This window comes from Mobula hypostoma, chromosome 5 (assembly GCF_963921235.1).
Source record: "Mobula hypostoma chromosome 5, sMobHyp1.1, whole genome shotgun sequence".
In the NCBI taxonomy this organism is placed as follows: domain Eukaryota; kingdom Metazoa; phylum Chordata; class Chondrichthyes; order Myliobatiformes; family Myliobatidae; genus Mobula; species Mobula hypostoma.
Genome location: NC_086101.1, coordinates 111,393,258 through 111,420,589, shown reverse-complemented (window position 1 = coordinate 111,420,589; position 27,332 = coordinate 111,393,258). Strand labels below are relative to the sequence as shown.

Below are 27,332 nucleotides of genomic sequence, written 5' to 3'. Positions count from 1 at the left end.
TATGTGCCTTCAGGCTCTGTACATCTTTCCAATGAGAAAAGGGATGACCTGGGTGATGGGGGTCCTTGATGATAGACGTCGCCTTTCTGAAGCACTGCTCCTCTAAGATTAGATTAGATTCAACTTTATTGTCATTGTACCAAGTACAGATACAAAGCCAATGAAATGCAGTTAGCATCTGACCAGAAATGCAAAGAATAGTATTATTTACAAAATAACTGCGAATAAAACAAGTGCTACAGCACACAAATATAAAAGTACTGAGACAGTACAATACGGATGCAATACTGCTTAGTGCTGTGATGAGAGGTTCAGCAGGGTCACAGCCTCAGGGAAGAAGCTCTTCCTGTGCCTGTCGGTGCGGGAGCGGAGGCTCCTGTAGTGCCTACCGGATGGGAGGAGAGTAAAAAGTCCACAGTTAGGGTGAGATGCATCCTTGATAATGCTTTTCGCTCTGCCCAGGAAGCGTTTATGGTAGATGTTCTCAATGGTGGGCAATTGGGTGCCGATAATCCACTGGGCTGTTTTCACCACACACTGGAGTGCTTTGCGGTCCGATACGGGACAATTGCCATACTGCACTGAGATGCAGTTGGTGAGTATGCTCTCAATGGTACAATGGTAAAAGTCCGTCAGTATCCTGGGACAGAGGTGAGCTTTCCTGATGCTCCGCAGGAAATAAAGGTGCTGTTGCACCTTTTTGATCAGGATGGAGGAGTTCAGGGACCAGGTGAAATCCTCGGAAATGTGGACACCAAGGAATTTAGTAGTCATAGTCATAGTCATAGTCATACTTTATTGATCCCGGGGGAAATTGGGTTTCGCTACAGTTGCACGATAAATAATTAAATAGTAATATGTAAATTATGCCAGGAAATAAGTCCAGGACCAGCCTATTGGCTCAGGGTGTCTGACCCTCCAAGGGAGAATTTGAAGCTTGACACATGCTCCACTACAGCTCTGTTGAAGATATCTTGGATATTATAGAGGCTGGTACTGTACCCATGATAGAGCCTCCAGCATTTTGTGTGTTTTAAAAATGCAAACAACAGGAATTCTGCAGATGCTGGAAATTCAAGCAACACACATCAAAGTTGCTGGTGAATGCAGCAGGCCAGGCAGCATCTCCAGGAAGAGGTGCAGTCGACGTTTCAGGCCGAGACCCTTCGTCAAGAGACCCTTTGTGTGTGTTGCTTTGTAAATTATAGTGATTTGTATGTTTTACACTATGCTCCCACAAAAAGAAAACAAACTGCATGACACGTCAGTGATAATAATCTTGATTATGATTCATTGATGTTAAACTTGACACCGAGGCCTCTGAGCTTCTGTGCGCTTCTGCTGACCTCCCAGCGACAGATGGTGCTGCAGCACCACCAGTGAAGGCGGGAACCGTCTCTGACGGGCAACGTCAGCTAACTAATTAACATCGAAAGCCTGTTTGTCAATCACCCATATCTGTTTTCCATTGGGGGAAAAGGTAGAAAACGGACGAATCAATGGGAAACTCCCACTGAGATTGAGATAAAGGTAGGACTTTAATCATCAAGGTCAAACACGATTAGCGAATGGTTGAAAGACGTCTGGGTGAGAATTTTTAATATTTTATGAAACTTTATTCATAATAAATATATATAACTATTCTTAACTATACTACTGAAGTTACACTACTGAATGCGAAGAATAAAAGGAAGCTATCTGTCTGTCTGTATCTTGTTTTACAGTGGTTGGCATCCAGTTTAATGGTGCATTACCGCCACCCTCTGCTCCAGAATGTGCACTAGACATACATTCTAAATCCCTTCACCCAAACACACACACACACACACACACACACAAACCTACACTTCACCCTCCCATCTTTGACCATCCTAGTATCCTATTCCTGTTTATTCGTCATATCCTATAAAAAAACCCCTGTACCCCTTAAAAACGCTAAAAATACCCGGACTTGTGCTCTCTCACCCATGCCCAGCAACCCTTTTAATGTGAATTCCTGCATCCCCAACTCCCTTAATTTATTTCTCATCATCTCTCTCTGTATCCCATACTTCATGCAACACAAAACTATATGTTCTACTGACATTCCTCACACAATCCTGTCTGGTGTTTCCCTATCATTTTCAATGTTTTGTTTAATGCACAATGCCCCAGCCTTAACCTAGTCCACACAATTTCCTCTCTTCTGTTTCCATTACCTACCCGAGTAACTGCAACACTCTTTTGTATTTGATATAAATGCCTCCCTTTCCCCTCCCTGTCCCATCTTTCTTGCCACATTCGGTTGACTTTTTCCCAGATTACACACTTAAACTCTGCTTTACTGATACTAATGTGCATTTCCACATTTTCCTTCTTTAACGCCCTCTTTGCCAACTCATCCACCCTCTCATTCCCCTTCACCCCCTAAAAAGGAAGCTGATCCAATAGATACGATTTTAGACGAAGGGGCGTTTCATTTATACCCAATCAAAACAGGGATTTTATGGTGTTCACTCAATGTGGAAAACTGTACTGCATTGAGCTTTTTGATTTATTGCCGTGGATAAAAGATTGCATGTAAACGAGCTCTGGATGGAGAGATACGGGGAGGGGGCGGATTCATTGTTGATTGACTTTTAATGTAGTCAGTAAGAATCGTCGACTGATCGGACAAAAATCCGTTTATTTTTTGATTGATGTAGATATTAGCCAATAAAAACGCTGAGAAAACATCCAATACGCATGTTGGCTTTACGGAAAGAGGCCGAATTCAGTGTTAACGGACGTATATGTTGACCAATCGAGACGCAGATCGTAAAGACAGAATCCAATGAGAGCAAGGCAGAGGTTGCTCCGGGAGACGCGGGGAGATCGGCCTAGCACCGCGCGGGATACAATTGTTGGGGGAAATTAGGGAGCTGGGCATTTGGCTTTGGAGCGCCAATTGAGTCCGAGGATCAGAGCGGGTGACGGGCCTTCTGTGGGACAGCGGCCTGGAACCGATCCCCGGCCTGCAGGGTGGAAGCAGGCCTGGGATCCCCGGGCGTTAACTCATTCTGCAAATTGAAAGGGCGACTGGCTGCATTGGGAGATAGCGAGTGGTACGCTGCTTTTGGCTGTGTCTCCGCTTACTGTACTGAGACAGTACTGTATTGCATTGGAATCCACTGCATTGTACTGGGTAACATTTAGCAGAGACCCTTGCATTGCTCTGCCTTCCGGGGTATTGCTTTGAAATATTTTGTGTAGATTGAAACGTATTTTGCCTTTTTGAGTTTAAAATTTCCAATAGCAGGCGAGCAGAATTCTGCAGCTATCCAAAGACTTTGATTTGACACCATCTACGTATCTATCTTGTGGCGTTTGCTTGCTCGCTGGTTCTGATTCGGTCTAGGGAAAGTAGACTGTTTCATCAGAATGACCTCTGCATCTACAAAGGTAAGCAGTGTCATTTTTGAAAGTCAAATTGTAAATATTGAATAAGCTCTTAAATGTACACTAATAATGAGAACAGGGAGAAACATAGAACCTCTACAGCACAATACAGGCCCTTCAGCCCACAAAGCTGTGCCGAACATGCCCTTACCTGAGAAATTACCTAGGGTTACCCATAGCCCTTTATTTTTCTGAGCTCCATATACCTGTCCAGGAGTCTCTTAAAAGACCCTATCGTATCCGCTTCCACAACCGTCGCCGGCAGCCCATTCCACACACTCACCACTCTCTGCGTAAAAAAAAATACCCGATATCTCCTTTGTATCTACTTCCATTTCCTCTGCACCTTAAAACTGTGCCCTCCCGTGCTAGCCATTTCAGCCCTGGGAAAAGCCTCTGACTATCCACACGATCAATGCCTCTCATCATCTTATACACCTCTGTCAGGTCACCTCTCATCCTCCATTGCTCCAAGGAGAAAAGGCTGAGTTCACTCAACCTATTCTCATAAGGCATGCTCCCCAATCCGGGCAACATCCTTGTAATTCTCCTCTGCACCCTTTCTATGGTTTCCATATTCTTCATATGGAGAGGCAACCAGAACTGAGCACAGTATTCCAAGTGGGGTCTGACCAGGGTCCTATATAGCTGCAACATTACGTTTCGGGTCCTAAACTCAATCCCATGATTGATGAAGGCCAATACACCGTATGCTTTCTTAACCACAGAGTCAATCTGCGCAGCAGCCTTGAGTGTCCTATGGACTCGGACCCCAAGATCCCTCTCATCTGCCACACTCCCAAGAGTCTTACCATTAATACTATATTCTGTCATATTTGACCTACCAGAATGAACCACCGCACACTTATCTGAGTTGAACTCCATCTACCACTTCTCAGCCCAGTTTTGCTTCCTTTCAATGTCCTGCTGTAACCTCTGACAGCCCTCCACACTATCCACAACATCCCCAACCTTTGTGTCATCAGCAAATTTACTAACCCGTCCCTCCACTTCTTTATCCAGGTAATTTATAAAAATCACGAAGAGTAGTGGTCCCAGAACAGATTCCTGAGGCACACCACTGGTGACTGACCTCCATGCAGAATATGACCTGTCTACAACCACTCTTTGCCTTCTGTGGGCAAGCCAGTTCTAGATCCACAAAGCAATTTCCCCTTGGATCCCATGTCTCCTTTTTTTCGCATGGGGTATCTTGTCAAATGCCTTACTGAAATCCTTACTGATATACACTACATCCTCTGCTCTACCATCATCAGTCTGTTTAGTCACATCCTCAGAATGGGAGAGAATAGAATGAGATGCTTGTTGCAAACTCTAAAGCAACACACACAAAATGCTGGAGCAACTCAGCAGCTCAGGCAGCATCTATGAAAATGAATAAGCAGCTAACCTTCGGGCTGAGACCCTTCAGGACTGAGAAGGAAAGGGGGATATGCCAGATTTCTTCCCCCTTCATTTTCAGTCCTGAGGAAGGGTCTCAGTCGGGAATATTGGTTATTTACTCATTTCCATGGATGGTGCCTGACCTATTGAGTTTCTCCAGCGTTTACTGTGTGTTGCTTTGGATTTCCAGCATCTAGAAACTTATTTGTGTTTATTATTGTAATCTCTAACCCTGCTTTCAGTAAGCATTTAAATCTGAGCCAAATGGTCATTAACTCGGGAGGCATAAAACATTTCATCAATCAGACTATTTTTAAAAATTACTAGTTCTGATGCAGGGTCTCGACCCGAAACATATGCCTCCGCCCCTCTCCCGCCTCCCCTCTGGGATTGGCATTTATTGTTTTTTTTCTCTAATTGTCCCTGAATTAAGATGGCATTTGTAGGGTTAGACTTGGTAAAGACAACGGTGTCAAATTTCAGATTCATTGGGGTGGCACGGTAGCGTAGTGCTTGGCACAATGCTTTCGGTACTAGTCACACGGGTTCATTTCCCGCCGCTGCCTGTAAGGAGTCTGTACATTCTCCCTGTGACTGCATGGGTTTCCTCCGAGTGCTCTGGTTTTCTCCCACGGTCCAACGATGTACAGTACTGGTTGGTAGGTTAATTGGTGCAGAAGGAAGTGCCTTTTCTTCAGTCGCCTGAAGTCAATTCCAGTCTCCTGTGAGACCCAGTTTAGATTGGGAGACCGCTTTCTCGAGCACCTTCAGTCCATCTGCAGCAAAAAGCGGGATTTCCCAGTGACCTCCTATTTCAATTCTACTTCCCATTCCCCTTCCAACATGTCGATCCACGGGCACCTCCACTGCCGTGATGAGGCCACACTCAAGTTGGAGGAGCAACACCTTGTATTCCGTCTGGGTGGCCTCAAAACTGGTAACATGAATATCAGTTTCTTGAACTTGTGGTAATTGCCCCCCTTCTCTCCTTCACTGTTCCTCATTCCCATTTCCCTCTCACCTTCTCTCCTTACCTGCCCATCACCTCCCTCTGGTGCTCCTCCCCCTTCCCTTTCTTCCATGGTCTTCTATCCTTTCCTATCAGATTCCCCCCACCTTCTCCAGCCCTTACCAATCAGTTTCCCAGCTCTTTGCAGCTTGTATTTCTTACTCCCCTCCCCCCACCACATTAATCTGACTTCTTCCCCCTTCCTTTCCAATCCTGATGACGAGTCTCAGCCCGAAATATAGACTGTTTATTGCCATCCATAGATGCTGACTGACCTGCAGAGCTCCTCCAGCACATTGGTACACACAGTCTCCAGTTTGCATTCAGATTTTATGGATTTCCTCCGGGACCGTTGTTTCCTTCCTCTAGCTAGAGACAAGTGGGTTGGTAGGTTGATTGGCCACAGTAAAGTGCCCTGAGTCTGTACCTGCGAGGTAGAATTTGGGATGCAGGTTCAATGCGCAGGATCAGAAGCATAGATTTGTAAATTCAACCATTGCCATCATGGGCACAACTTTCCCCACCACCTTCAAAAGGTGGCATCTCAAGTGTCTATCATTAGGGACCTTTACCACCTGGGACATTTCCTCTTCCCATTACTACCATCATGGAGGAGGTACCAGGGTCTGAAGACCCGCACTCAAAGTTTTAGGATCAGCTTCTTCCCCTCTGTTATCCATGGTCCATGAACCCATGATGACTGCCTTGTTTGTAGTCTTCATTCACTCATTTATTCATCTTTGTAATTTATTAATAATTACAGTATTTTTATGTTCTTGCTGCCAAGAGCATCCTTTTCCACACCATAGATGCTGCCTGACCTGCCGAGTTTCTCCAGCAGTTTGTGTGTGTGTTGCTCTGGATTTCCAATGTCTGCGGAATATTTTGTGTTCTTGATTAGTTGGATACCGATACTGACCAATTAGTAACCTTGTGTATGTTTGTTTGAAGTCTTGTTATTGAGGTACAGCACGGAATCGGCCCTTCGAGCCGCTCTGCCCAGCAACCCCGCTGATTTAACCCTGGCCCAATTTACAATGACCAATTAACCTACTGACTGGTATGTCTTTGGACTGTAGTAGGAAACCAGATCACCCGGAGGAAACCTGTGCAGTCACGGGGAGAACGTGCAGAGCCCTGACTGACAGCGGTGGGAATTGAACCCAGGTCACTGGTACTGGCCACTGATGCTAACCACTACGTTACCATGCTGCCCACCGTGTTCATTTTCCTTATTTATATGATCATTCTCCAATCACACTATAGTAATACAGGTTTTAATAATCCAATAGTCTCCTCATTGTAGGCCAATAATACTTTAGAATTAGCAAATTAGTTGATCAATAGTGTCACCCTAGAATTGTTTATTTATATATAAATAGTATATATCGTATAAATAAAATATAGGGAGAGATCAGATCACCCCTCGGCAGAGCTCTCACCTTCCCTCTGACCTTGCAGGTGGGCGAGATATTCTCTGCAGCCGGTGCTGCCTTCACCAAGCTAGGAGAGTTGACCATGCAGCTTCACCCGGTGGCCGATTCCTCGCCGGCTGGGTAAGTGGCTATCTACAGGAGTCTGGCATGAGGCGGTACGTTTCAAGACTATTTTTGTCCCCCAATTCCTGACCTCCCACTTCTGAAAACTTTGCCCCTAGTACCTTACAGGCCACCACACCCTGGGGTAAGGTCCATCTATTGTTGACTAAAGTGTGCCACTCATCCCATTAAAGAAGGACAGTCAACGTAAATTTACCATCAAAGTATTGATTACTATACATTATTGAGATTTATTTTCTTGCTGGCATTTCAAGTGGTTCAATTTATTATCAGAGAATGTATACAGTACACAACCAGAAATTCTTACTCTTCCCAGACATCCACGAAAAACAGAAGAACCCCAAAATGAATGAAAGATTGAAAAATGTTAGAACTCCAACACCCCTCTCCCCTCCCCCATACAAGCAGCAGTGCCCCCCTCCCCCACCCATTTCAGCGAAAAGCATCAGTGCCCACTACCCACCAAGCAACTGCAAAGCACCTAAAGAGAAACCATGATCTGCAGTCAACAAAAACTATTGTTTACCCGACAGTTTGACATGCCACAGCCACTCTCTCTCACTAACAAGGAACGGAGAGATGTCACAGCGAGATTTTCACAGTGAAAATACAGGAAAATAAAGAAGTACAATAAAATTTATGAAGACTATTATGCATAAACAAAGACTGACAAATGACCAATTATCACTTGAACAGAGTCACTGGAGAGACAGCTGGTAGGTACGGTCTCTTTATTCAACAAAATGAGATACAGCAGGCATCATATTGAGACCCTTTCAGAGGAAGAGGCCTGCTTGACCCAAATTTATATGATATTATATGATACTATATGCTAAAGATCAAAGGACAATTCTATATTTACAATGTATCTAGAATACTTCTGTTTGAATTATGTATAACTTTAACACCTCCTTTGCACCCATACTCCATCACCAAAGTGAATTTTAAATCAGCATTGTCTGGTCTTGCAATGAACTGTGGTTCGTGACTCTTGGGAACCTATTGTCCAGAGCTGCATTTTAAATTTAATCGAAGGTCTATATTCAGATTTGAAGATTGGTGGCTGAAGTTAATGTTTTGCTCTAAGTCCAGAATATGCTGCAACACAACGTGCAAACAAAACACATTGTGCAAACATTAAAGAAAATTGAGAACATGAATTGTAGAGTCCTTGAAAATAAGTTTGTAGGTTGTAGATTTACTTTGTAGTTCAGAGTTGAGGTGAGTGAAGTTATCCATGCTGGTTCAGGAGCTGGATGGTTGTAGAGTCGTAACTGTTCCTGAACTTGGTGGTGTGGACCTATTCTCTTGTACCTCCTGCCCAATGGTAGTAGTAAGAAAAGAGCCTAAACTGGTTGGTTGGGGTTGCTGCTTTCTTGTGGGAGCACTCCTTGTAAATGTGCTCAACGGTGGGGAGGGCTTTGTCTTTGACGGACTGGACTATAACCACCATTTTCTGTAGTCTTTTCCATTCCTGGGCAATGGTATTCCCATACCTGGCAGTGATGCAGCTCGTCGGGATACAGTGGTCGAAGCTGTGCAAGTACAGGAGTTGTCTTGACTGCTTGCACCTAACCCATGGCATGTATACGGGGTGGCAGATTTGTCGAGAAACTGCTTCATCCTGGTGCCTGATTCAGTCACCATGTGGGCTTGACCTTCGCCTCAGTCATGCTGTTTTCATTGACCTTTCATCAGCACTAAGAACATGCGTGGCTGTGTGGCGGGTAGAGCCACTGCCTCGTGGCTCCAGTGACCTTCCTTAGATCCTGATCTCTGTGTGTTCTCCCTGTGACTGTGGCCTCCCAGTGCTCAGGTTTCCTCCGCATCCCAGAGATGGGCAGGGCGATAGGATAATTGTCCACCATACATTGACACTGGTCTGTAGGTGAGGAGCAAAACATGGGGGGAGTTGATGGGAATGTGGGGAAAATAAAACAGGATTCGCACAGATGGGTGCTGGATGGTTAGTACGGACTTAGTGGGCCGAGTGGTCATTTCCATGCAGAGTTTCGGTCCTCGTGGAATTTAATTTTGCCTTCCCAGCTCTCCCACATTTTGTTCTCCATTTTTTTTTTCTCTCTCTCTCCTCGCTAGTGCCAAGTGGACGGACACAGAGATTGAGATGCTGCGCTCGGCTGTTAAGCGCTTCGGAGAGGATTTAAACAAAATCAGCACCGTCATCAAAGACCGTACAGTGTAAGCCTGGGGAGCAAGGGTGGAGGGTGATCTCCTGGGGAGCAAAGGGAGTATGAAGCCCATGTCTTCCCCTTTACCATTTCTTAGGTTAGTAGGCTTTAAGCTGAGTGGATGATGGAAGTAGGTACTCTCTTTAAGAAAAAGCTAAATAAGCACTTGAATTGTCAAGGCATGAAGTGGGGTCACTGTTAGTGGTCAACCCGGGCATGGTGTCCCAAAGGGTCCTTCTGTGTGCTCTGTTTTTATAAGGAAGTTCTTGGCAGTCAGCTGGCCAGTCACGTAAAGAAATCTCACAGCAACCTAGCAGCACTATTTTTTAATCAGAACGTAGAAAGGTACAGCACTGAAACAGGCTCTTTGCCCCATCTAGTCCATTTAAACTGCCCACTCCCATCGACCTGCACCAGTACCGTAGCCCTCCATGTACCTACCGTCCCGAATCAGGTTTATTATCACCGGCATGTGTCATGAAATTTGTTAGCAGCAGCAGTTCAATGCAATACATAATTCAGAAGAAGAAAATAATAAGTAAATCAATTATGGTATACGCATATTGAATAGATTAAAATTTGTGCAAAAATACAGAAATAATACATACTAAAAAAAAGTGAGGTAGTGTCCAAGGATTCAATGTCCATTTAGGAATCGGATGGCGGAGAGGAAGAAGCTGTTCCTGAATCACTGAGTGTGTGCCTTCAGGCTTCTGTATCTCCTACCTGATGGTAACAGTGAGAAAAGGGCTTGCCCTGGGTGCTGGAGGTCCTTAATAATGGATGCTGCCTTTCTGAGACACCACTCCTTGAAGATGTCCTGGGTACTTTGTAGGCTAGTACCCAAGATGGAGCCGACTAAATTTACAACCCTCTGCAGCTTCTTTCGGTCCTGTGCAGTAGCCTCCCCATACCAGACAGTGATGCAGCCTGTCAGAATGCTCTCAATACATCTATAGAAGTTTTTGAGTGTATTTGTTGACATACCAAATCTCTTCAAACTCCTAATGTAGTCGCTGACTTGCCACCTTTATAACTGCATTGATATGTTGGGACCAGGTTAGGTCCTCTGAGATTTTGACACCCAGGAACTTGAAACTGCTCACTCTCTCTACTTCTGATTCCTCTGAGGATTGGTATGTGTTCCTTTGTCTTGCCGTTCCTGAAGTTCACAATCAGCTCTTTCATCTTACTGACGTTGTGTGCAAGGTTGTTGCTGTGACACCACTCCTCTAGTTGGCATATCTTGCTCCTGTACGCCCTCTCATCACCACCTGAAATTCTACCAACAGTGATTGTATTGTCAGCAAATTTATAGATGGTATTTGAGCTATGCCTAGTCACACAGTCATGTATGTACAGAGAGTAGAGCAGTGGGCTAAGCAGGTTTGATCATCAGTGAAGAGGAGATATTGTCACCAATCCGCACAGATTGTGGTCTTCTGGTTAGGAAGTTGAGGATCCAATTGCGGAGGAAGGTAAAGAGGCCTAGGTTCTGTAACTTCTCAATCAGGATTGTGGGAATGAGGTGTTAAATGCTAAGCTATAGTCAATGAATAGCATCCTGACCTAGGTGTTTGCATTGCCCAGGTGGTCTAAGGCCATGTGAAGAGCCATTGAGATTGTATTCTGCCATTGACCTATTGTGGCGATAGGCAAATAAGTCAACCATGTACCTATCTAAACTTCTCTTAAACAGTGAAATAGAACTTGCATGAATCATGCTGGTAGCTCATGCCACACTCTCACAACCCTCTGAGTGAAGATGTTTCCCCTCGTGTTCCCCTTAAACTTTTCACCTTTTACCCTTAATCTGTGACCTCTCGTAATCCCACCCAACCTCCGTGGAAAAAGCCTGCTTGCATTTACCATATCTATATCCTCATAATTTTGTGCGCCTCTATCAAATCTCCTCTCAATCTTCTGTTTAAAGGAATAAAGTCCTAGTCTCGTCAGTCTTTCTGTATAACTCAGTTCCTTCAGATTGGGCAACATTCTTTCAACCTTATTTACATCTTTCCTGTAGGTAGGTGACCAAAACTGCACACCTACTCTAAGACCAATCTAACCCTTCCCTTCTACGTAACTTTACATTTTTCTATCATCCTTGTGCCTAAGAGTTTCTTAAATGCCACTAATGTATCTGCCTCCACCATCACCCCTTGTAGGTTTTCCACGCACCCACCACTCACCAGAACATACCCCTGGCATCTCCCCTATACGTTTTTCTGATCCCCTTAAAATTATGCCCCCTTTTAGCTATTTCTGCCCTGTGGAAAATTCTCTGTCTGTCTATTTTATCTATGCCTCATCTTGTACACCTCTCACCTTCCTTTGTTCCGTAGGGAAAATTCATAGCTTGTTCAGCCTGTCTTCAATAGACGTGCCCTCCAGTCCAGACAACATCCTGGTAAATCTCTGTGGTTAAACATTAAACAGATGTCAAATAAAAATTGAAACATTCCTTTAAAAGAAGTATATTAAATATGAAATGTTTTTATTCTTTGCAGTTTCAGATATTTTTGTAAAATTTCTTTCCCCACAATGCTTGCTATTTCATTACACTCAGTGGTTATTTTATTAGGTACACCTGTACACTTGCTCATTAATGCAAATATCTAATCAGCCAATCACGTGGCTGCAACTCAGTGCATAAAACCATACAGACATGGTCAAAAGGTTCAGTTGTTGTACTGACCAAACGTCAAAATGGGGAAGAAATGTGATCTAAGTGACATTGACTGTTGGTGCCAGACAGGGTGGTATGAGTATCTCAGAAATTGCCGAATTCCTGGGATTTTCATGCACAGCAGTCTCTAAAGTTTAAAGAGAATGGTGTGGAAAAAACAAAACAAACATCCAGTGAGTGGCAGTTCTGTGGGTGAAAGTGCCTTGTTATTGAGAGAGATCAGAGAAAAATGGCTAGACTGGTTCAATCTGATGAGATCAGAACTGGGTTTAATATCACCAGCAAATGCCTTTACAGCAGCAGCATGATGCAATACATAACAACAGAAAAAAATTACAGAATTACTTTAAGTCTTATATATAGTTAAATAAGTAGTGCAAAATAGAAATAAAACAGTAGTGAACAAGGTGACAGTAACCACGTTACAACACTGGTATGCAGGAGAGCATCTCTGAACGCACAACATGTCAAACTGTAAAGTGGATGGGTAGCAGCAGGTGATCATACTGGGTTCCACTCCTGTGGCCACTTTATTAGGGACACTCCTGTACCTAATTAGTGGCCACTGAATGTAAAATGTAAGATTGCAGGCTATTGTACTTTGGGACTGGTTCATTAAAAACCAGAAATTTAGGTCAATTTGGCTAACCTACTTTGATTCCATTGAAAAAGATAGCAGACAGTGCTGGAATTTCTGCATAGAAAAGCTATAAGTGAAATCTCAAAGTTGCTGCAAGATTTAGAGTGATGTTTCATAGAATTCACACATGCACTATTCATCCCATTGAATTTCAAATGAATAGACATTGAAAACACGTTGAATGAAGCTAATATAGGCAACGTCCATTATTAAGGACCCCCATCACCCAGGACATGTCCTCTTCTCATCAGGCAGGAGGTACAGGAGCCTGAAGGCACACACTCAACGATTGAAGAACAGTTTCTTCTCCTCTGCCATCTGATTTCTGAATGGACGTTGAACCTATGAACTCTACCTCACTTTTTATAATATATATTTCTGTTTTTGCACTGTTTTTAATCTATTTAATAAACATATGCTTACTGAAATTTACTTTTTTTTTGCTTTCTATTTTATCATGTATTGCATTGTACTGCTGCTGCTAATTTAACAAATTTCACAACATATGCTGGTGATAATAAACCTGATTCTGATTCTAATATAAAACACAGGAGAGTACAGTATAGGTGTAGGCCGTTCAACCCACAGTGTTGTATCGAACGAGCTAAAAAGCAAATCAAAAACATCCAAACATTAATCCTTCCTTATGTCCATATCCCTCCATCTCCATTCATGTGCCTATCCACACATCTCCACAAAGCCTCTAATGTGTTTGCCTCTGCCACCATTACCGGCAACACATTCCATCATCCACCAGTCTATGAGTGAAAAAATTTACCCTTCATATCCTTTTGAACCTAACCTCTCTCACCTTCAATGAATGCCCTCTAGTTTGAGATATTTCTGCCCTGGGAAACAGGTACTCCCTGTCTATCAACGCCTCTCATAATCTAGTAAACCTCTGTCAGATCTCCCCTCAGCCTCTGCCGCTCCAGAGAAGACAACCCAAGTTTGTCCAGCCATGAGCTGTATGAGGGCAACTTGTTCTTGCTCACTTTCAAGGACTCTACAACTTATATTCTGTGTATTACTTAATATATTATTTTGTCTTCCTTTGCCTTTGTGTGTTGCAGTTGTCTTTTGCAAATTGGTTGTTTGTCTATCTTTGTTATATGTGGTTTTTCATGGATACTATTGTGTTGCTCTGTATTTACTGTGAATCTCGGGGTAGTATGTGGAGACATATATGAATGTACAATTTATATATTCATATATGAATAATCAATTTACTTTGTGGGGAAATGGAGGATAAAGAGAAATAGGTGTAATTGCCATCACCATGTGACTTGTCGTATGATGTGTGCAATCATGACCTTTGGCTGTGACAGTTCTTGGCAAATTTTTTTTTACAGAAGTGGTTGGCCATTGCCTCCTTCTGGGTAGTGTCTTTACAAGGCAAGTGACCCTAGCCATTTTCAATACTCTTCAGAGATTGTCCGCCTGGCATCAGTGGTCGCATAACCAGGGCTTGTGATGAGCACCAGCTGCTCATATGACCATCCACACCTGCCCTCATGACTTCACATGACCCTGGTCGGGGGCAAGGGGGATGCTAAGCAGTTGCTACACCATGCCCAAGAGTGAGCTGTACGCTAGCGGAGGGAAGGAGCACCTTACCCCTCCTTTGGTCCTTTGATAAAGACATATCTCCACCTTGCCACCCATAGGAACATATAAAAAGCCAAACATTCCTGTCAAATTTTGGTTAATTACAGAAAGCACTGATATCAAAAGGCATAGGAGCAGAATCAGGCAATTCAGTCCTTTGAGTCTGCTCTGCCATTCCATCATGCCTCTCAATTCACCATACCTCTCAACCACATTCTCCTGCTTTCTCCCTGTAACCTTTGACACCCTGACTAATCAAGAATCTATCAACCTCTGCTTTAAATATATCCAATGATTTGGCCTCCACAGCCGCCTGTGGCAAAAAATTCTACCAATTCACGACCCTCTGGGTAAAGAAACTCATCTCTGTTCTAAAGGGATGTCCTATCCTGAGGCTGTGCCCTCTGGTTCTAGACTTCCCCCACCCCCACCCCCCACCTACTGTAGGAAACATTCTCTTCACATTCACTCGATTTAGTTTCTTCAATATTCGCTAGGTTTCAATGAGATCCTGTCTCATACCTATAAACTCCAGTGACTACACCCACAGCCATCAAAAACTCCTCATATCTTTTAATGGAATAATGTGAGAAGGGCTTGTCAGTTTGGCAATGTGATCAGACCATGTAATTTTTAAAAGACGGTGGAACATTGGTACAAAGGAACAGTGTTTTAACTCAGTTTGAAATAAAAAGCTGATTATTGCTTTCACAACAATATATTGTGACCAGGCTTGATGAACATGGTTCCTCTTAGCAGTTAGTTTGACTTTGAGCACTGATGTGTGTGTGTTTAGGATTAATCCTTAACCACAAGAGATTCTTTGAGCCACACAGACCCAGACCCAGACATGACAAACTCCCCCCTCCCCCCCAACCAGTCAGGCAGCACTGGTGAAGAGAAATAAACATTGTTGTTTTGGGCCGAGACCCTTCAGGAAGGGGTTAATATCTCATTTTGCAAGTGACTTGGTCTCTGTTTAATAGGCATATAGAAAAGCTGACAATGGGCTTGTTCTTGGATGATGGACAGCCAAACAGGAAATACCCCACCAAATCCCTTTCCTAACTAATTAATTCCTTGCCAGAAATAGATGAAATGAAGTTCCACATGAATGACTGCCACTTGCTTTTGAATGTTTATTTGAGGAGTACGATATTGCCTGTAATTACCAAAGGGCCTAGTCTTCTTTATTCTGGATAACTGCTGGCTAAAGCTTACTTGTTCATTCAGTGGTCACTTTATTAGGTATCACCTACACCTAATAAAGTGGCCACTGAGTATGGTTGTGATCTTCTGCTGCTGTCGCCCATCCACTTCAAGGTTCGACGTGTTGTGCGTTCAGAGATGATCATCTGCACACCTCTGTTGTAATGTGGTTGTTTTGGGCTACTGTTGCCTTCCTGTCAGTTTGAACAAGTCTGGTCATTCTCCTCTGACCTCTCATTAACAAGGTGTTTTTGTTGGCTCACTGGATGTTTTTTTTTGTTTCTCACAGCATTCACTGTAAACTCTAGAGACTGTTGTGCATGGAAGTGCCAGGGGATCGTGGATGGCACAGTAATGCAGTAGTTAGCACAACGCTTTGCAGTTCCAGTAACCTGGGTAGAATTTCTGCAGCTGTCTGTAAGGAGTTTGCATGTTCTCCCCATGGCTGCATGGGTTTCCTCCAGGTGCTCTGGTTTCTTCCCACAATCCCGAGATGTGCCAGTTGGTTGGTTAATTGGTCATTGTAAATTGTCCCCCGATTAGGCTAGGGTTAAATTGGGTTGCTGGGCGGTGTGACTCGAAGGGCGTATTCCATGCTAAATGGGAATAAATAAATAAATTAAATAATTAATAGATAAATCAGCCATTTCTGAAATACTCAAAACCAGCGGTCCCCAACCACCGGGCCGCGAGGAAGCGATATGATTTGGCGATACGAGTCAGCTGCACCTTTCCTCATTCCCTGTCATGCCCTCTGTTGAGCTTGAACGCACGTGAGGTCATTACCCACGCGTCATCCATGTCAGCGCGGGAAGGAGATCAACTCCTCGAGCTTGCGAATAACGGCGGGCTTAAAAGTATGTTTGACATAACATCTCTGCCGGCATTCTGGATCAAAGTCAAGGCTAAAAATCCTGAGATAGCCACGAAAGCACCGAAAACGTTGCTTCTATTTCCAACATACCTCTGCAATGAATGCAACGAAAACTAAATTGCGGAATAGACTGGACATAAGGAACCCCCTTCGACTATCGCTGTCTCCCATCACCCTTTGATGGCACCATCTTGTTGCAGGAAAACAAGTCCAGGGCTCCCACTGATTCAGTGATATTGGTGTGTTGCAATGATTTTATATGTTCATATGGGGAAAATATGTGCTGTGTGTTTAATATCCAAACGTTACTTAAAATGTTATGATGCTATTGACTTATATAACCATATAACAATTACGGCACGGAAACAGGCCATCTTTGCCCTTCTAGTCTGTGCCGAACGCTACTCTCACCTAGTCCCACCGACCTGCACTCAGGCCATAACCCTCCATTCCTTTCCTGTCCATATAGCTGTCCAATTTTTCTTTAAATGATAATATCGACCCTGCCTCTACCAGTCCTACTGGAAGTTTGTTCAATACTTACTTCAAGCTCCCCTGTCCTCTCCTGATAATTGACTTATCACTATAGTTATGCGAGGAAAATATGTGTTGTGTGGTTAATATTAAATTCGTTAGATAAACTCTTTCAGAAAGGAAATTGAGTGTATTAGCCATTTATCACCTATATTCCGGTCGTGATTAACACCCCCGCCCCCCCCGAACAGATTCACCAAAAACGATTTGTAGAAAAAAATCGTACACGCATGTGCACTGGTGCCCGCGCAAGGCTTCATGGTCATAGTAGTCTTTTCTTGGGTAAACCCAGCGTATTTGACTGCTACTCTTGGCTGTTGGCAACCCTACCACCCCGCCCCCCCCCCCCGGTCGGCTGGCCGGTCCGCAAGGATATTGTCCATATGAAACCGGTCCGCAGTGCGAGAAAGGTTGGGGACCCCTGCTCAAAACTATCCATTTGGCACCAGCAATCGTTCCACAGTCTTATTTCTTCCCCATTCTGATGTTTGGCCAGTACAACAACTGAACCTTTTGACCATGTCTGCATGCTTTTATGCATTGCGTTGCTGCTGCATAATTGGCTGATGAATGAACAGGTTACCTATTAGATTAGATTATGAGGACACTCAGTCCTCGTTTATTGTCATTTGGAAATGCATGCATTAAAAAATGATACAATGATCTTCCAGAAAGATATCACAGAAACACAGAACAAACCAAGACTAAAACTGACAAAAACCACATAATTATAACATATAGTTACAACAGTGCAAAGCAATACCGTAATTTGATAAAGGGCAGACCTTGGGTACGGTTAAAAAAAAGTCTCAGGTCCCGATAGCCCCATCATCTCACATAGACGATAGAAGGGAGAAACTCTCCCTGCCATGAGCCTCCAAGCGCCACAAACTTGCCGATGCAGCACCATTGGAAGCAATGGACTGCAGCTGACCCTGAGTCCATCCAAAAACTTCGAACCTCCGGCACCGAGCACCATCCACTGCCGAGCACTTTGACCGCGCCCCGGCCACCGAGCAACAAGCAAAGCCGAGGACTCAGGGCCTTCCCCACCAGAGATTCTGGATCACGCAGCAGCAGCAAAGCAGGCATTTCAGAAGTTTCTCCAGATGTTCCTCCGTGCTCTCATGTCCGTCTCCATCAAATCAGGATTGCGCACGGCACCCTACTTGACAGATAACAGATATAATTCACCGGTGTGGCCGCTGCCAGCTGCGTCGCGCCGCCAACTTCTCCTCCTGACTGTGGTTACTGAATGTGGATGAGAAGTGCCATGTGATTTACTGCCTCTTGCATTTGAATGTTTATTCGAGGAATATGATACACCCTGTATTTACCAAAGGACCTTCTCTTGCTCGTTCTGGATAACCGCTGGCTGAAGCTTGCTTGTAGTTTATGATGCAAACAGTGGCCTGAAATGCACTTCATGTCTCTTGATCATTTCAAAATTTAATTGATTCCCCTAATTTTCATTATCCATTCTCCAATGTCTCCTCTTTTTCCTTATCTCACTGGCCCTGCCACCTCCTCTCTGCCTCTTCCCATGTCCCCTCTACATGTCCGTAACCTACACATTCCCTTCTTTCAGTTCCCCTCCTTACCTACTTTCCTTCATTTCATGGTCCATAGTCCCCTCTTAACAAATTCAAAGTTCGAAGTATGTATGCAAAATATGTATGCATTATACAAATTTGAGATTCGTCTCCTAACAGATAGCTACAAAACAAAGAAATCCAGAAGAACCCAATTTTTAAAAAAAGCTTCAAACACCCCAGTGTGCAGTGAAAAAGAAAAATAATTCATGCAAACAATAACCGCAAGTAAACAGCGTTCTGAACTGAAGTCCACAAAGAGAGTCCGAGACCCATAGTTCAGTGCAGAGCTGAGTAAATGTTGCGGAGCAGCGAACTGAACCAGACTGTCCCTCATCTCAGGTCAGGCACCCTGACCTTTTCAATCTAGCCCGATGCCTAAAATGTTGTCCAAACATTGGGTTCAGTGGCTTCGATATGCTCTGAGGCCTGGACCCCACCGTCTTTCTTCCATCTTCCAAGGATCAGCTTTCTTCACCATACATATTTGCACATATTAGGAATTTGCTGTGGTAGGTTGGCATGACTTGAAACAATAAACATCAAATTTCAAAGTTAAAACGAATTAAATAAAAAATAAAGTTGGAGGTTAAAGTGTGGATATGGAAAGCAATGTGCATAAATATCAGCAAGTATTTACAATGTAAACATTATAAAATGTGGTTTAAAGTGTCTACAATATGATGCAGTAACTGAGGAGGTAGGTAGACGGAGTGGAGGAGGGCTAACTAGAAAAGTTGATCAGATTAACTGCCTGGCGGAAGAAACCACCTTTTCCCAGTTCTTGCATCGATTCCGCTCTTCCCACCCTTTCTCACCTGCTTATCGTTTCCCCTCACTTAGATCCATCCATCACCTACCAGCTCTTACCACTTCCTCCCCACCTTTTTTATACTGGCTATTTCCAGCCCTGCTGAAAGCCCTCGGCCTGAAACATCAACTCTTCATTTCCCTCCACAGATGCTGCCTGACCTGCTAGGTTCCTCCAGCATTTTGTGTACGCCACTCCAGATTTCCAACATCTGTGGTCTCTCGTGTCTCTGAAATATCACATTGCCATTCAGTTGTCAGGACCCCAAGCTCTGTATTTTCCTACCTCGGCCTCTCTTCCTGAGGGACTGCCCCTCTTTAAACCCGCCCTGTTTCCTACCACAACGAGAGCGGAGGCCAACAGTTTGCTGTTTCGATCTTACAATCTGCCTCGTCACTTATCTGAATCCCCCGACATGAAGACCAGCAGACCCTCAGGAGATGTATCTTTTTTTTTCTTTTGATAGCTGTGTACACCACCTGCCTGCTCCCTCAGTGTTTCAGTCTCTCGGTAATGTTTCTGTCGGTGAGGAATCGGGTTGTCCACAGGGTCTCACCCCGAAAGCACACGTCTTCCAGGCTGCATCTGGAGATATCGAAATGCTAGGCCATCCTGCAAGTTCTAAGAGTAAGAACCCACTACCTGTGAAGAACATACTTTGAGAGCAGCAATAGATCATGTCTCCAATCGGACCCCAGCCACCTTGAAAAGGAAAAAGGGGAGAACTAAACTTTGGCCGGTGAACTGGAAGAAGTTGCCCAGGTCCACAAAAACCTCTGGCACCACCTTTAGCTTTTGTCATCTGTCTTAAGAGACTCTGTCTCATTTTAGTGGGCTCAGTATCAATGTAGAGAAGGTGAGAGTGGGCTTGTCATAAATTGATGAGAGAGCCAGTGCAGAAACAGGTCACCATTTGCAGTAATCCCATCCTAACTTATTTAGTTCTCATATTCCTGTCAGTTTCCCTGCCCCCTTTAATTTTATCATTTGGTTCAAGAAAGCAACCAATTTAATCGAGGACCCCTGCAACACTGATTATTCTCTCTTCTCCCCCTCCCAGTGGCCACACATTTTAATTCCACGTCCCATTCCCATCCTGATATGTCTATCCACGGCCTCCTCTACTGTAAAGCTGAAGCCACACTCAGGTTGGAGGAACAACACCTTATATTCTGTCTGGGTCGCCTCCAACCTGATGGCATGAACATTGACTTCTCAAACTTCCGCTAATGCCCCACTTCCCCCTCGTACCCCATCCGTTATTTATTTATTTATATACACACAATCTTTTTCTCTCTCTTCTTTTTCTTCCTCTGTCCCTCTCACTATACCCCTTGCTCATCCTCTGGGCTTTCCCCCCTCCCCCTTTCTCCTTAGGCCTCCTGTCCCATAATCCTCTCGTATCCCTTTTGCCAATCACCTGTCCAGCTCTCGGCTCCATCCCTCCCCCTCCTGTCTTCTCCTATCATTTCAGATCTCCCCCTCCCCCTCCCACTTTCAAATCTCTTACTCACTCTTCCTTCAGTTAGTCCTGACGAAGGGTCTCGGCCTGAACCGTCAGCTGTACCTCTTCCTAGAGATGCTGCCTGGCCTGCGGTGTTCACCAGCAACTTTTATGTCTGTTGCTTCTCCCCCTTCTATTGGTCAGAAGATACAAAAGCTTAGGAATATGTATATCACCATGTTCAAGGACTGCTTCTATCTCATGGATGTATCTGACCTTGACGTCACCCTTGCACTTTTTCTGTCTGCCTGTCTATACAGAGATCACTTTATTATTAGATACACCTGTATACTTTCTCCTTGATGCAAATATCTAATCAGCCAATCCTGTGGCAGCATCTCAATACATAAAGGGATTGAGACATGGTCAAGAGGTTCAATTGTTGTTCTGACCAAACATCGGACTGGGGAAGAAATGTGATCTGAGTGACTGACCGTGGAATGATTGTTGGTGCTGGATGGGGGTGGTTTGAGTATCTCAGATCTGAACTGTTGATCTGGGATTTTCACGCACAACAGTCTCTAGAGTTTACAGAGAATGTTGTAATAAACAATAGACATCCAGTGAGTGGTAGTTCTGTGGGCATAAATGCCCTGTTAGTGAGAGAGTTCAAAGGAGAACAGCCAGACTGGTTCAAGCTGTCAGGAAGGTGACCCAAGCTCAAATAACCACACGTTACAACAGTGGTGTGCAGAAGAGCAGCTCTGAATGCACAACACGTGGAACCTTGAAGGGCTACAGCAGCAGAAGACCATGAGCTTATACTCAGTGGCCACTTTATTAAGTACAGGATAAAGTGGCTGCTGCGCATACGCGAGTGTAGAATGATGTGTGTGTGTGTGGGTGGCACGCAAACAGAAGTTTTTGTTTACTGCATTTTAGTACATGTGAGAACAATAAACCAATCACCACTGCAGGAACAAGTTACTGTAGCCAGTTATCCTGCTAGCCTGCATGTCTCTGGGATGTGGGAGGAGACCAGAGCACCCCGGGGTGGGGGTGGTGGTTACCCATGCGGCTACACCAATAACGTGCAAACTTCCACACACACACACACACACACACACACACACACACACTCTGATGGAGATTGGGATCAAACAGGGTCTCTGGAGCCGTCAGGCAGCAGCTCTACCAGCCACACCACTGTGCCTCCATCTTAAGCTATTGCAGTTCATATTGAACTTTCCTTACACTGTATCTGGAGTACTGCATGTAGCTCCAATTACAAAGAAAAGCTGGTGGAGGTGAAAGGAGAAACACAAGGTGATAGGTGAAACCTGGAGGGAGGGGGTGAAGTAAAGAGCAGACTGGTGAAAGCGATACAGGGCTAGAAAGGGGGGAATCAAACACAGAGGACAGAAGGGCATGGGAGAGCGAAAAGGGCGGAGCACTAGGGGGAGGCAATGGCAGGCAAGGAGATAAGGTGAAAGAGAGAAAAGGGAATGGGAATGGTGAAGGAGAGATGGGGGGGTGCATTATCAGAAGTTCAAGAAATCAATGTTCATGCCATCAGGTTGGAGGCTACCCAGACAGAACATAAGATGTTGTTCTTCCAACCTGAGTGTGGCCTTATTGCGACAGTAGAGGAGGCCATGGATTTACTAATTGGAATGGGAGTTGGAATTAAAATGGGAGGCTACTGGGAGATCCTGCTCTTTTTGGCAGATGGAGCTTAGGTGCTTGGTGAAGCAGTCTCCCAATCTACACTGAGTCTCACCGATATACAGGAGGCTGCACGGGGAACACCGAACACAGTACATGACCCCAACAGACTCTCAGGTGAAGGGTCACCTCACCTGGAGGGATTGTTTGGGGCCCTGATTGGTGGTGAGGGAGGAGGTGTAGCACTTGTTCCGCATCCAAAGGTAAGTGCCAGGAGGGAGATCAGTAGGGAGGGACAAGGAAGTCACATAGGGAGTGATCTCTGCAGAAAGCAGAAGATGTGGCATGGGGGGTGCAGAGGGAAAGATGTGTTTGGTGATGGGATCCTGTTGGAGGTGGCGGAAGTTCTGGAAAATTATGTGCTGGACGCAGAGGCTGGTGGGGTGGTAGGTGAAGGCGAGGAACTGTATCCCTGGTAGGGTGGCGGGAGGATAGGGTCAGGGCAGACGTGTGAAATGGAAGAGATGCAGTTGAGGGCAGCCTTGACGGTGGAGGAAGGGAAGGCCATTTCTTTAAAAATCTCCTTCGTTCCGGAATGAAGAGCCTCATCCTGAGAGCAGATGCAGCAGAGACGTAGGAATTGAGAGAAGGGGATGGCCTTTTTACAGGGTAGGTAGAGGTATAGTCCAGGTAGCTCAGAGAGTTCGTAGGTTTATAATAGACATCAGTAGATAAGCTGCCTCCAGTGGCGGAAAGATCGAGAAAGCAAAAGGAAGTGTCTGAAATGGACCAGGTAAATATGAGGGCAGGGTAGAAGCCAGAGGCAAAGTTGATGAAGTCGATGAGCTCCGCATGGGTGCAGGAAGCAGCACCAATGCAGTCGTCGATGTAGTGTAGGATAAGTGCAGGCTGGTCACCAGTGTAGGCTTGGAACATAGAATGTTGCACATAGCCAACAAGCAGACAGCCATAGCTGGGACCTACGCAAGTGCCCATGGTTACACCTTTTGTTTGAAGGAGGAGGAGAAGACAAAGTAGAAATTATTGAGTGAGGACAAATTCCACTAGACAGAGCAGAGTGGTGGAGGGGAACTGGTTGAGTCTGGTGCCCAGAAAGAAACAGAGCTGTAAGACCTTTCTGGTGGGGGATGGAAATAGTGAAAATAAGATGATGGGGGCCGGGGAACTTGAAGTCATGTAAAAGATCTAGAGCATGTGAAGTGTCACGGATATAGGTAGGAAGGGACTGAACTGGGGGGGTAAAACAGAGTCCAGGTATGCAGAATGCATTTAGTGGGGCAGGAACAAGCTGAAGCAAAGGGTCTACGTGGACAAGGCTTGTGGATCTTCGGTAGGAGGTATAAGAGCTATGAGGTTGGTGGCAACAGGACCCTACTAAGGAGCACCAGGCCATTGTCTTGCGCACCATCACCGGCCTTATTAGCTCTGGGACTCTCCCATCCACTGCCACCAACCTCCCTTGTCCATTCGTCCCTCCCCACTGATCTCCCTCCTGGCACCTATCCTTGCAAGCGGAACAAGTGCTATACCTGTTTCTACATCACCTCCCTCACTACCATTCAGGACCCCAAACAGTCCTTCCAGGTGAGGCGACACTTCACCTGTGAGTCTGTTGGGGTCATATACTGTGTCCAGTGCTCCTTGTGTGGCCTCCTGTATATTGCTGAGACCCAGTGTAGATTGGGAGACCGCTTTGCTGAGCACCTAAGCTCTGTCTGCCAGAAGAAGCTGGATCTCCCAGTGACCACCCATTTTAATTCCACTTCTCATTCCCATTCGGATTTATCAATCCATTGCCTCGTCCTCTACTGTTGCGATGAGGCCACACTCAGGTTAGAAGAACAACACCTTAAATTCTGTCTGGGTAGCCTCCAACCTGATGGCATGAACATTCTGATAATGGCCCCCTTCACCTTTCTCCAGCCATGTATCTCTTTCACCTATCACCCTGTGTTTCTCCCTCCCCTCCCACCATCTTTTAGATTTGCTCCTCATCCTTTTTTCTCCTGTCTTGCTGAACTTCTCCTGCATTTTGTGTGTGTGTATCTTAAAAGTTCTGAGATGTTTTGGAGCTGTCAGTTCTGTTTTCTTTATACGTGGGTGCTAATAATGTAATACTACTGCTCCCCACTCCTACCCTAGAGCTCAGATCAAGACCACAGTGAAGAGGAAGGTCTACGAGGACAGTAGTGTGCCACTCCCTTCGGAGTCCCCCAAGAAGGCCCATAAGAAGGTGGCAACCCCTGCGGCAACCACTGGCGCTCCAACAAGCACTACACCGCCCACAGCGACCGTGGGGTCCGGGAATGTGGCCTCCACAGACTCGACAGGAGCGAAGAAGCAGAAGCCATCAGGTGCAGTGTTTCAACTTCCAGTTCTTGTTGTCATGGAAATGCCTACCCTTAGACATAGAAGGGAGTTAGGCTTCTAGACCCATTGAGTTTGCTCCAACATTCATTCGTGGCTGATTTTTGTTTTTGTTTCCTATTCTCCCACCTTCTCCCTCTAACACTTAACCCTCTAACCAATCACGAACCTACGAATCTCTACCTTAAATACACCCTCCTCAGAAACTACTGATCTCCTGGGATTTTCACACACAACAGTCTTTAGAGTTTACAGAGAATGGTATGATAAACAAAAAAAACAAAAAGCCTTCAGTTAGCAGCAGTTCTTTGGGCGAAAACGCCTTGTTAATGAGAGAGGTCGGAGGAGAATGGCTAGACTGGTTCAAACTGACAGGAAAGTGACAGTAACTCAACCACACAGTGGTGGGTAGAAGAGTATCTCTGAACCACAGCATGTTGAGCCTTAAAGTGGATTAGTTACAGCAGCAGAAGACCATGAACGTATACTCAGTGGCCACTTTATTTGATACAAGAGGCACGTAATAACGTGGCCACTGAGTTGTATATTTGCCTCCTTTCTTGAGAAGAGATTTTAGCAGCTTGTGCCATGCCACCACCTGTTGGCAGAGCCTGTAATGATACTGTGATGTTTGTAATGTTTACGTAGGGATTTTCAATGTAAAAGTCTGACTATGTTTGATATTGATTAGCCTATCATAGGTTAGAGGTGGGGGAGGTAATGGGTGCTTGTTACAGAGAGGATGATGGTTTCTGCCTGTTCCTGCAGATGTGACCCTCAGTGCCCTGAATGACTCTGATGTCAACAGTGACCTGGTGGACATTGAAGGCCTGGGTGACAGCTCGCCAGCTAAGAAGCTCAATTTTGACCAGGGTATGTGTTGCTCTGTGGTAGGTGGGCATCTCCCTAATGCCCGGTTTGCCCTCGTATTTGAAACATAGGAGGTAATTAAGCCCATTGTAATGATGCTAGCTCTCAGTGCATTCCACCCCTTTTGGACTGGGGACAACTTACTGTAATCAGTGAACCTGCCCCTGTGAGTCTTTGGGATGTGGGAGGAAAGCAGAGGAAACCCATGCAGTCACAGGGAGTACATGCAAACTCCAAGCAGGGGTCAGGATCGAGCCCAGCTTCCTGAAGGATTGAGGCTGCAGTGCCAATTCTGTGGCGCTGTTCCACCCCTTACCCCATCACCCTCAATCAGACAAAGAAAATCCCACACACATGATTGGGGGGTAGCCAGAGGTCATTCCCCCCCCCGGTGTGGGCTGAGACCTACCAACCCCTTGATCCTTGAGTCATAGGTTTGGTTTGGTGGGAGATTAGTTCTTCCGTTGTCTTGAATCTGAAGTGGTAATGACACCAGCGAACATGCACCCATTGAGAATAAAAAGGGGAGGGTTGAAAAAGCCAGCATCCTGTTCATACATTTGAAGAGAAGTTAGACACAGCTTGTCAAGTCTTTGCATTGGCACCAGTCTGAAATGTAGACCATAAGACTGACAATGCAGCTGATGTTTCGCTGTTTGGGCAGTGGGGAAGGGAGCCCGTTTCCTGTCGCTTTGCTAACCTAACTTTTGTTTTTGCCCGTCTCTGTTCCAGACAGTCTGAGCCTCGATTCCAGTCTCATCATGAGCACCTCAGACACCCCACTCCCGTCTCGCTGAATTACCCATCCCCCACCACCTTCTCCTCCTCCTCTCTACTCTACCGGCCCCCTCACTCGCAGAGGGAGCCCCTCTCCTCCTGTCAGCCAGGAGGTCAGCCAGCAGAATTCAGTCCAGTGCCAGCAAAGACCATAGCCGAGCTGACCAACTCCGACTGACGCTGCATGTCGCTCAATTCCAAGGAGCACCGTTGATGACTGTTTGACCACCATTGCAATGGGATTTTATTTCAGAGGTGTATGGACGGATTTTTCAATTAAAGCAAAAACTACTTACGATCTTTGTCAGATTGTTTTATTTTGACGTGTGCCTGCGTGCGTCCGTTATGATGTCTTTTACATGGCTTTTACAAGGCGCAGAGCGAGAGAAAGAGACTGTGGTGCGCCACTCCCCACACAGACACTTTCGCAGTATTTTTCCCTTTTATTTTACAAGGTGGAGTTGCAATCCAGACACTTAACCCGGCACGGATGGAAAGCGTACTCGGGAGTGGACCCGACTAGTTTTGAACCTGGGATCCTCCGCTCCCGGGTCCAGCACAGATGTCGTTGCGCCACCAGCCGGCCCCTTTGTCAGATTGTTTATTGTCATCGGTTATAAATGCCATGAAAATTAGCGTTATGCTGCAGCAGC

General features: G+C 45.2%; 1 protein-coding gene across 4 annotated transcripts; it reads left to right on the top strand.

Annotated features, from left to right (window-relative positions):
* Positions 1-1,458: 1,458 nt before the first annotated feature.
* On the top strand, positions 1,459-26,975 carry LOC134346916 (chromatin complexes subunit BAP18-like). Of its 4 annotated transcripts, none has more exons than XM_063048760.1 (7): positions 1,459-1,587; positions 3,275-3,420; positions 7,292-7,386; positions 9,487-9,588; positions 24,808-25,019; positions 25,801-25,905; positions 26,635-26,975. In XM_063048760.1, exons 2-7 carry the CDS (start codon positions 3,400-3,402, stop codon positions 26,697-26,699), a joined length of 600 nt encoding a protein of 199 aa, XP_062904830.1. In that variant the 5' UTR covers positions 1,459-1,587; positions 3,275-3,399; the 3' UTR covers positions 26,700-26,975. The 4 variants fall into 4 exon arrangements, with proteins under 4 accessions (XP_062904830.1, XP_062904833.1, XP_062904831.1 ...); XM_063048761.1 differs by lacking the exon at positions 1,459-1,587 and adding an exon at positions 2,793-3,083; XM_063048762.1 differs by lacking the exon at positions 1,459-1,587 and having other exon boundaries at positions 2,794-3,420; positions 26,639-26,975.
* Positions 26,976-27,332: the final 357 nt, after the last annotated feature.